This window comes from Myotis davidii, unplaced genomic scaffold (genome assembly GCF_000327345.1).
Source record: "Myotis davidii unplaced genomic scaffold, ASM32734v1 scaffold93, whole genome shotgun sequence".
Classification (NCBI taxonomy): Eukaryota; Metazoa; Chordata; class Mammalia; order Chiroptera; family Vespertilionidae; genus Myotis; species Myotis davidii.
The window spans coordinates 5,052,842-5,063,455 of NW_006292095.1; the positions used below are offsets into that span (position 1 = coordinate 5,052,842).

At 48.8% G+C, this 10,614-nt stretch overlaps 2 protein-coding genes across 4 annotated transcripts in view; both read left to right on the forward strand.

Annotated features, from left to right (window-relative positions):
- Nucleotides 1–6,194, forward strand: part of LSM1 (LSM1 homolog, mRNA degradation associated) — a 19,768-nt gene extending 13,574 nt beyond the window's left edge. For both annotated transcript variants that reach the window (XM_015565228.1, XM_015565229.1), the window contains exon 3: nucleotides 5,587–6,194. In XM_015565228.1, coding sequence (XP_015420714.1) covers nucleotides 5,587–5,975 — 389 coding nt within the window. In that variant the 3' untranslated portion in view covers nucleotides 5,976–6,194. The remainder of the gene's footprint in view (nucleotides 1–5,586) is intronic.
- A 2,239-nt stretch (nucleotides 6,195–8,433) lies between these two features.
- Nucleotides 8,434–10,614, forward strand: part of STAR (steroidogenic acute regulatory protein) — a 15,733-nt gene continuing 13,552 nt past the window's right edge. For both annotated transcript variants that reach the window (XR_001514161.1, XM_015565233.1), the window contains exons 1-3: nucleotides 8,434–8,747; nucleotides 9,540–9,653; nucleotides 9,914–10,041. Coding sequence is in view for 1 of the 2 variants with exons in the window: in XM_015565233.1 (XP_015420719.1) it covers nucleotides 8,684–8,747; nucleotides 9,540–9,653; nucleotides 9,914–10,041 (306 nt within the window). In the remaining variant the exon portion in view is untranslated. The remainder of the gene's footprint in view (nucleotides 8,748–9,539; nucleotides 9,654–9,913; nucleotides 10,042–10,614) is intronic.

A 10,614-nucleotide genomic window follows, 5' to 3' on the forward strand; every position in this document is an offset into this window, starting at 1 on the left:
GCTGACCCCACACAATGATGCCACTTTCTAGTATGATGTTTACTGCGTGGTAATTGTAACAGGCTGCTTGCAGAGAGGACAGTGTAGTTCAGTGGACAATGTACTGAGCTGGGAGTTTAGGAGTTTATGTTAAAATTTTCACTTTGTTCTATCCCTAGCATCTTAGGCTTGAGCAAGTCTCTCTTCTGAATTCTCAGGGGTTTTTTAAACTGTGGAATTATTACAGGCATTTCATTTTCATAATCTGTTGAGCAAAGATGTCCTTTTCATAAGATTTATATGCATTCCCCCTGAATTATTTTATAGCATTACATAGGCTTAACATTTTGTGAGCTCAGATGGTTTTAAAACTGCCCCAGATGCCTATAATAACCATTTGATTGCTGAGCTCTTCATCACTGAGTTGATTTTAACATAATTTGTGAAGAAACAGCTGTACTTAATGATTTATCAAGTGTGTTGTGCCTTAAACCATTTAATAACCAGAATTTTTTAACTACTCAGACAAAGGGAGAAAAACACCATCACCACCTTTTGAAAAACATGTCTAACTAGATAATATTTGTTGGGAGCCAGCAGGATTACAGCATTTGCTTTTTTAAGCACAACTGTTTCAGAACTTTTTTTTTTTCTTTTTTTTTTAATATATTTTTTATTGAATTTTTACAGAGAGGAAGGGAGAGAGATAGAGAGTCAGAAACATCGATGAGAGAGAGACATCGATCAGCTGCCTCCTGCACATCTCCCACTGGGGATGTGCCCGCAACCCAGGTACATGCCCTTGACCGGAATCGAACCTGGGACCTTTCAGTCCGCAGGCCGACGCTCTATCCACAGAGCCAAACCGGTTTTGGCTGTTTCAGAACTTTTGATCCTTCAAGAAATTTGAACTGTAGTTATCTAGTTTTTTCAACCTTCTTCAACTTCAAACACAATAACAGGAGTTATAATTTATTATGTTAAAGGAGGAAAAGAGACTGAATTCTAACAATTTCCCAATCATAGCAAGGTTTGGTTCATTGTTTTTAGACCTTTGTCATGCAGGCAGCATCGAAGAATTAGACCTCGCAATTGAAACTAGACTACCAGCTTCCTTCCTCTTTGTCACCAGGATGTTCAATGAAGTGGCTTGCCCTCACCTCTGCACAGCCCAGGATTTTTGCAGATACTGAAACCATGCTTTTTTTCCTATTTATAACTTTGTTTTATCTTTTTTATTTTTTAATTGATTTTAGTGAGAGGAAGGGGGAGGCACACCCCCTGACCACGGATGGAACCTGCAATCTGGGTATGTGCCCTGATGGGGAATTGAACCTGCAACTCTTTGGTGTATGGGACAGTGCTCCGACCAACTGCACCACACCAGCCAGGGCCTGTTTTATCTTTTAATAGTTTCTTCCAATAGGGGTTCCCATGAGACTGCTTTCAAGGAAGACAAATGAGGAAGATCTACCGAAACCCCTTTCGTGCCATCTTTATTTTGATATACTTGAGTATAGCAGCGTATCTCTTACACTTCCAACTGGTCCCTTTCCCTTTCCTTGGCCTTTGATCTTACATTGCATGCTCTTAGCTAAGTTTAAACCACACTATCTGCTTCCCTCCCCAAGTCTGATAAACTCCCAAAAGGCCTAACAATAGCCAGATACCCTTATACTGTCTATTATGGAAGGTTCCTCAGGGAAGCCGTGTCAACGTGAACCCCACTGGTATTGCACAGAGGTGAGGACAGGAAAATGGTCTTCAAGTGTTGGCTGGCAGTCCCAGGCAGAGGGCAGTGCAGACAGCAGAGGGCGTAGGCCAGCAGGCAGAGTGGATACACCTACTGTGAGCAGTTTCCAACCTCTTGTCTCAGATTCATACATGACATTCATGGTGGCACTGCACAGCTCAAGAAATGGATCCCAGGAATTGTACCTGGCAAGAAAATAGGAAAGGCAATTAATGAGCAGTCCCCCACCCCTTGACTGCCCACCCCCAAAAAATTATACATACGTGTGTATGTGTGTGTGTGTGTGTCTTTGGAGCATTTTCTCACCTAAGTCATACTAAAAAAGATAAACATCCAATTTCCTTTCTCATTAGGAGCCAGCATTCCCCATGAGGTACAAATAAGGCATTTTGGTTGTGGATGTTGCAGGCTGATGCACTAATGCTGAACCAACCTTCCAGCTTGAAGCTAACCAACCCTGCTCATAATCAAGGAAAGAGCGACAGGAAAGAGTCTAACTCAGGGGTGGGCAAACTTTTTGACTCGAGGGCCACAGTGGGTTCTTAAACTGGACCGGAGGGCCGGAACAAAAGCATGGATGGAGTGTTTGTGTGAACTAATATAAATTCAAAGTAAACATCATTACATAAAAGGGTACGGTCTTTTTTTTTTTTAGTTTTATCATTTCAAACGGGCCAGATCCGGCCCGCGGGCCGTAGTTTGCCCACGGCTGGAACTCCTACATGACCTGGGAGTTAATGTGAGCTGAGCAGGAGTGTCATCGGTGATACAATGCACGTGTGTGGAACCAATGCAAGAACTCCTAACAGTGACACAATCTGTTAGGACTAGGTTTAAGCCTGGGAGAGGTCAAGTTGTTGCCAATGATACTGAATATGATCATCTTAATTTAAACCTAGGTTGTAACCTAGGTCTTGATATGAATTTAGTGAGTTATAACCAGCATTTAAAATTGGAATAGCCCCTTGGCCAGGTGGCTCTGCTGATTGGAGTATTGTCCCATACATCAAAAGATTGCAGGTCAGGGCACATATTTAGGTTATAGGTTTAATCCCTGGTTGGGGCACATATGGGAGGCAACTGATCGATGTTTCTCCTCTCTCCTCTCTCCTCTCTTCTCTCTCTCTCATCAAGAAAAACATAGTCTTGACCAGCATAGCTCAATGGTTAGAGTGTTGGCTTGTACACCAGAGGGTAGCGGGTTTGATTCTGGTCAAGGGCACATACGTGGGTTGCAAGTTCCATCTCCAGCCTTAGTTGGGGCAGGTGCAGGAGGCAACCAATTGATGTGTCTCTCTTACATCAATGTTTCTCTCCTTCCTCCCTTCCACTCTCTCTAAAAATCAATGGAAAAAATATTCTCGGGTGAGGATTAAAATACATAATTAAAAATTGGTATAGAATATAGAGTGCATTATATAAAATGTATACATGCATGTATAAAATATATTTATCGGTAGCTGTTCAGAAAGATTCAAAAAACTGCCTTTGTAGTAAATTGTTATATGCTATTACGAATAATAAAGAAAAGTATATGTCCATTCCCCATCTTTCACCTCACCCCCTGAAAATCACCTGTGCCCTGGATGGGGTTAGAATTTGTGGTTCTCTGTGCTTGGAACATGCTTGCCCCAGGTAGCTACAGGGTCCTGCCCTCACAATCCTCAGATCTCTGCTCAACTTTCACCTTCCCTGACTATGTCTTTCAAATAGCACTTCCTGCCCTGGCCAGTGTGGCTCAGTTGGTTGGGTGTCATCCCATGCACCAAAGCGTTGCCAGTTCGATTCACAATCAGCATATGCTTGGGTTGCTGGATTGATCCCTGGTATGGCGCATGCAGGAGGCAGCCAATGGTGTTTCCCTCTCCACTGTTTCTCTCTCTCTCTCCCTTACCATACCCTCAGTGAACTTGTACTTACAGTCACCCTTGTACAAGTAAGAGTAATATCTGTGAAATGATGGTGAGCAACTCAGGTAAGGAATTGCGTGCTGGATTACATAAATGCATTATAAGGGAAGATAATCAATAATTACCTCCAGCCTGGCTGGCGTGGGTCAGTGGTTGAGCGTCAACCTATGAACCAGGAGGTCACGGTTTGATAACCCGTCAGGGCACATGCCTGGGTTGCAGGCTCGATCTCTCTCTCCCTCTGCCTTCTCTGAAATCAATAAAAAATATATTTAAAAAAATAATTATTTCCAATCCAAGTAGTCAAACTTGCCTTAATTTTCTGCTACCTTCTCACAATGGAGGAAAACACTCTATTCTCTCAATATTAAATAAGTAAATAACCCTAGCTTGTTTGGCTCAGTGAATAGAGCATCTGCCTGTGGACTGAAAAGTCTTAGGTTCGATTCCAGTCAAGGATGCATGCCTGAGTTGCAGGCTTGATTCCCAGTATAAGGGGTGTGCAGGAGGCAGCCAATCAGTGATTCTCATCATTGCTGTTTCTATCTCTCTTGTCCCCTATCCCTTCCTCTCTGAAATCAATTAAAAAATGATTTTTTTAAAAAAGCAAATACCTTATAAGCAGTCCAAGGTTTTCCCTCACCTCCAGGCTGGCCACCCTTAAGAGGTGTAAAAAAATCATCAACAGTTATTGAGAATCTATAAAGTACCAGGTTCTATACTTTCCAATAATTTATTAAACACTAGAGGCCTGGTGTATGAAATTCACAGGATGTCTGACTGATGGCTCAGGCCTGCTCCCCACAGGGAGCCAGCAGTCAGACCAAGGGACCCCAGCGGTGCATGATCAGGGCTGGGGAGGGATGCGGGAGGTTGGCCATTCGGGGAGGGGCTGCAGGAGGGCTCCAGGGCATGTCTAGCCCTTCTCGCTCAGTCCTGATCGGCTGGACCCCAGCAGCAAGCTAACCTACCGGTCAGAGCATCTGGCCCCTGGTGGTCAATGCACATCATAGTGAGCAGTTGAGTAGCCTTAGCATATCATTAGCATATTATACTTTGGTTGAACAGCTGACCAAACACTTAGCATATTAGGCTTTTATTATATAGGATTTATTCAGTGTCTATTAATGATCAGGCACTGTGCTAAGTGCTAGATATTAAAAAAAACACTTGGAAAAATGGAAGTCCTATGGAGTTTATAGATATGTAAAAATTAGGGAACTGTGTGGGGGAGGGGGTATAAGGAAATATCAAATATCTGTACTTTCCTCTCAACTTTGCTTACCTAGAACTACTCTAAAAAATTAAATCTCTTAAAAAATGGAGGAGGGGGAGACAGGAGCAGAGAAATGGGCAATAGTGTTATTGATACTGTGACAAACATCTATCAAGGAGGCCCAAAGGGAAAAGTATTGAATTCTAATTAAGAAGTAGGATGTGAGCCCAGCCGGTGTGGCTTGGTGGTTGAGTGTCAACCTATGAACCAGGAGGTCACAGTTCAATTCTTGGTCAGGGTATATGCCCAGGTTGCAGGCTCGATCCCCAGTAGTGGGTATGCAGGAGGCAGCCAATCAATGATTCTCATCATTGATGTTTCTATCTCTCCCTCTCCCATCCTCTCTGAGATCAATAAAAATATATTCTAGAAAAAAGAAGTTGGGTGATGTGGGGCCCAAAGGGAAGCCCTTGAGGACAGGTAACACTGTGAGCTGCCTTGAATGAGGAGAAGGCATGCATGGGGCAGAACTCAGGCAGTCACCTCAGCACAATGCTAAGAGTGGCTGGAGAGGAAAGCCAGGGTGAGAATTCAGAGGCCCAGGGACTGGGCTGAGAAGTCCAGATTTCATCTTATGGGCTCTTGATGTATTATTACCTCATTTAAGCCATATAACTCCTCCCCAAAGGATTACAAAAAGGAAAACAAAACATCTCTCTGTTCTACAGATAAGAAAGTTGAGATTGAAGATGTGAGCGACTCCAACCATAAAGTAAGTGGTGGAACCAGGACTGAAGGTCTCCGAATACAAAACCTGTGCTTTCTCCGCTCCAGTTCACAGCATCCTCACTACCATCCCAACCAACCCAAAGGCAGGTGCTGTTGCTCAGTGCTCACCTGCTCTGAGCCAGGGCCCAGACAAGTTCAAGGTCCCTCTCCTCAACTCTCAGGAACCTGCAGAGGAATTAATCTTCCACCACAACCTACAATTTCATGGCCGAACAACCAAAGTTCCCCAGGACAGCCAGCTCTCAACCCTCAGATCCCTTCTCCATATTGTTGGCCATTTGTTCTTCTGGGACACCCACACTCCATCCTCTATCTCAAACCTGGCTAACTCCTTCTTGCACTTTCCACACACAGCTCTCATGTCACTTCCTCCCAGAAGCTGTCCATAACACTTCTCCCTCTCCCTGTGTAATTATGTGTTCCATGCCTTGTACTTCCAAAACCCCTCATCTGCTCTACAACTTTCCATATTGGATCATATGGTTCATTTTCCTCATAGCTGTAGAGCCACATTGGATACTCAACAAAGGATTGTTGAATGAATGAATGAATGAATGAATGAGTGGAGTCTTCTTTTCTGCTCACCCTGTCTCCCTCCCCTGGCCCCGGGCCTTCCTCTCCAACACTCTGCATAGCCTCAGCCAGATCTCTGGTATCTTCCTTCTGACCAGTTGTGTCCATCTGATCTCCCTGGGGGGGCTCTGCCCTTAAGAAGCAAAGCCAGACACAGATGACATCCAGAACCAGAGGAAATTCCCAGGCCTCTCCCCCCACCTAGGTCAGAGAGACAGTGAGAGTTAAGTCATGCGGCCTGAGGAAGAGAAGAAAGCCTTGGCCTGGGGGAGGTCACCAGCACCCTCCTCTTTTGAGTCAATGGCTGCCTCTGACATCAGCAACAGCCCTATGCCTCAGTCCTCCAGTGTCCCCACACCACCCCCTCCCCTCTCACCAGGGCCATAATTCTCCTCAGGATGGCAACAGCAGGGCCTTGAACCTTGAACATTATCTGCGGGGCCTGTCCCATAATAACTCCCTCCCACCACCTCCACTGGGACACACATGTGCACCAGGGCTCACGTGTACCAAGAAGGGAGGAGCAGCTGTCTCAGCAACCACCTGCACCTTCTCCTTCCAAGTCTACAAAAGGCAGCATATTGCTCCCCCCCCCCCCCCCCCACACACACACACACACAACAGAGGCCAAGGCCTCTTCCTTCGGTCCTGTCTTCCCTTTGGGGCTCTTTGAGGGCTCAGAGCAATGCCCATAGGCAGGTTTCCTAATTCAGAAGACATACTTGCACCCCCAGCTGCTTCCTCAATTGATCACCCCATAGAGAAGGAGCAAGCACCTGCTCTGTGCCCTGCTTGAAGCTGAGTGCTGGGGGGTGAGGGAGCTGGGTGGGGGCACCTGCCTCAGGGACAAACAGTCCCACAGAAGGAACAAGCGAGCACACACAAACTATTCCACAAATCAGGACGGAGAGATGACGCTCTAGGGGTGCTGACAAGAAGGGTGTGAGTCAAAGGAACAAGTCATTCCAGAAGGACGGCTGCACAGAGGCGGGGCCACCGTGGGCCTGAGGAATGGGCCAGGGGCCTGGGGGCAGACACTGCTGGCCCCTTCCCACTGCTTCACCAGGCATTGTAGTGGGGGGTGAGCTCCAGGCACCGGGCCTGGCTTTGAGCAGGTCCTGTCTCCTTCATTCTTTCTAGAGGGAGGGAGACAGTGGGAGGTGGTGGGGACCTGCTACTGCTCCCTGATTTTTAGGCCTTCCCTCTGCCTCCGGGCAGGGGTGACAGGGCAGGGAATCTCACTGGAGGAAGGTCTGGGCCAGCGGCAAATCGGTGTGATTCTCTTGGCCTCCCAATATTGTTGCCAAGTGAATCAGGCTTAAAAGCAATTTCAAGGCCAACCTTAAAGGGAAAAGATTTCATCAGAGAGCAGCATGCAGGCTGGGAAGACTCTGCTGCCTCATGAGTCTCAATTAGAGCACAGGCCCCCAGAGTGCAGACTGGAGTGAGCACCCCAGGGCCTGTCTTCTCAGCCTTTCAGCTCATGCCAGGCGCTTGGGGACAGCCTGTCCTGCCTGGGTACTCGGGGAGAGTGTGGGTAAGGGTGTAGGGTACGCCAGGCCCAGGTCCCTCTCCTTGTGTCTCCTCTGGCCAGTTATACCCTCTCTTTGCATTTTATGGGGACACAGCCCTGACGTATCATCCTTGTGCCAGCACAAACCCCTAAGAAGGGGGAACTCTCTCTGACTAGCACTTTGGTGACGTTGTTTATACAAATGGCTGAGTAAATAATTGAGCAGCTGGACATACGAGTGTCTGGGGGCTGCTGGGAGCTGTGAGAAGATGGACTAAAGGTGAGGAGATTTGTGTTGTTGTCCCAGCCCTGCCACTCTCTGGGGCTTTGGGCTCCTCATCCAGGGTCTCAACGGCCTCTACCAACTACGACCACTAAGTTCTTAGGGGACACCTGGGCACTGAGGCGGCGTCTCCCTAAGCCCCGTATGCAGTTCACAGAGCACCTGCAGAGCAATCACCTGGGGATGTTTTTAAACACAGCTTTCAAAGCCTCAATTCTAGACCCTTTAAGTCTGGAGTTTCTGAGGATGAGGGCTAGAAAACCTGTATCCAACAGCCCCTCCCGCCCCCTCGGCTCCCCCACCCCCAACTGCTTCCTCTCTCCCCTCCATCCACCCAGGCTGGCTCCAGCCTTTCCTCCTTTCTTGCCCTGTTCCACCCCCTCCTCTCCCCACAAATGGCCAAAGCAGCAGTGTGAAGCAATCCCTCTCTCCTTGACCCCTTCCTTTGAGCAGTGAGTGATGGCATGGCTTTTTTTTTAATCTCCTGCGATTAACCGCAGCCTTCAACTGGGAGCATTTAAGACACAGAACACGGGGTCACAGCCACAGCTTCGGGACCCAGAGGCAGACCTTGACGGGCTCAGGAAGGACGGAAGGAACTGCCTTTGAGAGCAGAGGCAACAGCAGCCGCAGCAGCTACATCACCGCGACCAGCCGCCAGGAAACAATGCTCCAGGCAACGTTTAAGCTATGTGCTGGGAGCTCCTACCGACACGTGCGCAACATGAAGGGTGAGCTCCCTGGGGGAGAGGGCGCTAGTGGTGGTGACCAGGACTCTCAGGCACCTTGGCTTAGTGGGGGAAACACTGGACTGGGGGCAACCCACTCAGGTTCCGATCCCAGCTGCGCCTCATTGGGCGATCTTGTCCCTTGCGGACCTCACTTTTCCCACTGGAAGGACTGGGCTGGAGATCAAGATGCCTTTGTCCCTTCTGGGTTCTGTAATGTCTGGTCTCCCCTCCAGGGCTCCAATCTCCCTTGAACTCTTCCTGACTCTGCCTCCCTCTAGGATTGGTCCCAGGGTAGCAGGAAGGATTAGCCACAGTGGTAGAGGTAGGACTCCAATGAGCCAGGCTGGCAAGCCTAAGACACGGGCAGGGAAGAAGAGGTGGGTGGGGAGAAGGAAAAGAAAGGGGAGTAAGACAGCAGAAGAGCAAAGGCCCAGCTGCTGGCAGCAACACAGACCCTCAGGGACTGGTGTCTTCAATTCTGCTGTGGCAGGATTTTTCTGGTGTGAACAAAGTTTCTCTCTTTCAAGAGGGAAACTGGTGCGGCTCCTGCCTCCAGGCGGGACCAGGCAAGCCAGCCCAGATGGGAGGCAGATTTCTGGGCCCTGGAGGCAGCCTGGTGCAATGTAGGGAGCCCTGGACTAGGAGTTGACCTGGCTCTAGTTCAGGTCCCTGCTAGGAATCTCTATGTTCCTGATCAAGTCACTTCCCTCTCTCAGCCAGTTTCCTCATCTGCAACAAGATGAAGAGGTGGAAGGGGCATATCCAGGCAACAGTTTCCTTCCCTTCCTGCAGGGTTGAGGCACCAGGCTGTGCTGGCCATCGGCCAGGAGCTGAACCGGAGGGCCCTGGGGGGCCCGACCCCCAGCGCATGGATTAATCAGGTCCGGAGGCGGAGTTCTCTGCTTGGTAAGTGCTGAGGCTTCCGGGCTTCTGCCAGTGGCACAAGGCTTCCAGGTGCAAATACTGTGCGTGTGGCCCTTGTCCCCGCCACCCCCAGGTCTTCTCCCTGTCACCTGCAGTGTCTAACTTGACCTGCAGGCTGAACCCTATGGCTTTGGTCTTGGCTCTTCAGAGAAAAGAGCAGGTCCAGAGATCAAAGGGAGGAAAGCTGGTGGGAGGCTAGGGGGTCAGTAGGAAGCTTGGTCTCTCCTTGGCTGTGTGTCCAGGTTCCCGGCTGGAAGACACTCTCTATAGCGACCAGGAGCTGGCCTATATCAACCAAGGAGAGGAGGCCATGCAGAAGGCCCTGGGCATCCTCAGCAGCCAGGAGGGCTGGAAGAAGGAGAACCAGCAGGTGAGGGAGTGTGTGGAGGAACAAAGCCAGCTGGGGGTCCCTGCTCTTCAGAATTCCTGCCTTGTGCAGTAGTCACTGGGTGACAAGTAGCTTTGAGAATTCTCCTTCCCCAAGAACATATCAAGTATTCCCTCCCCCATCAAAGACATCCTGTAGACAGGTATTTGAGAGACATTGTTCCTATATCCTACCCTCCAAATACACTGTACACCTATTCAGCAGGGACCCTGGGCTAGAAGTTCCAGTGCCAAGGAAGCCTGCTGACGGCTGAGCTTGCAGCGTGGTCTGGACTCCCCTGCGAGGGGGCTGGACTAGAGCACAGATGGCCCAGGCCTTCTGGGCTCTCTGCTCTTGAGCACTGCACCTTCACTGGGAACCAATAATGAGGCACATGTTAGAGGCCAGTGGATCTATTGAGACTTTGGTTTTATCTTCACTGAAAGCTTACATGCTGCCCGTTGCCCAAAGTTTAGGTCAGTGGTTCTCAACCTTCCTAATGCTGCGACCCTTTAATACAGTTCCTCATCTTGTGGTGACCCCCAACCCTAAAATTATTTTCGTTGCTACTTCATC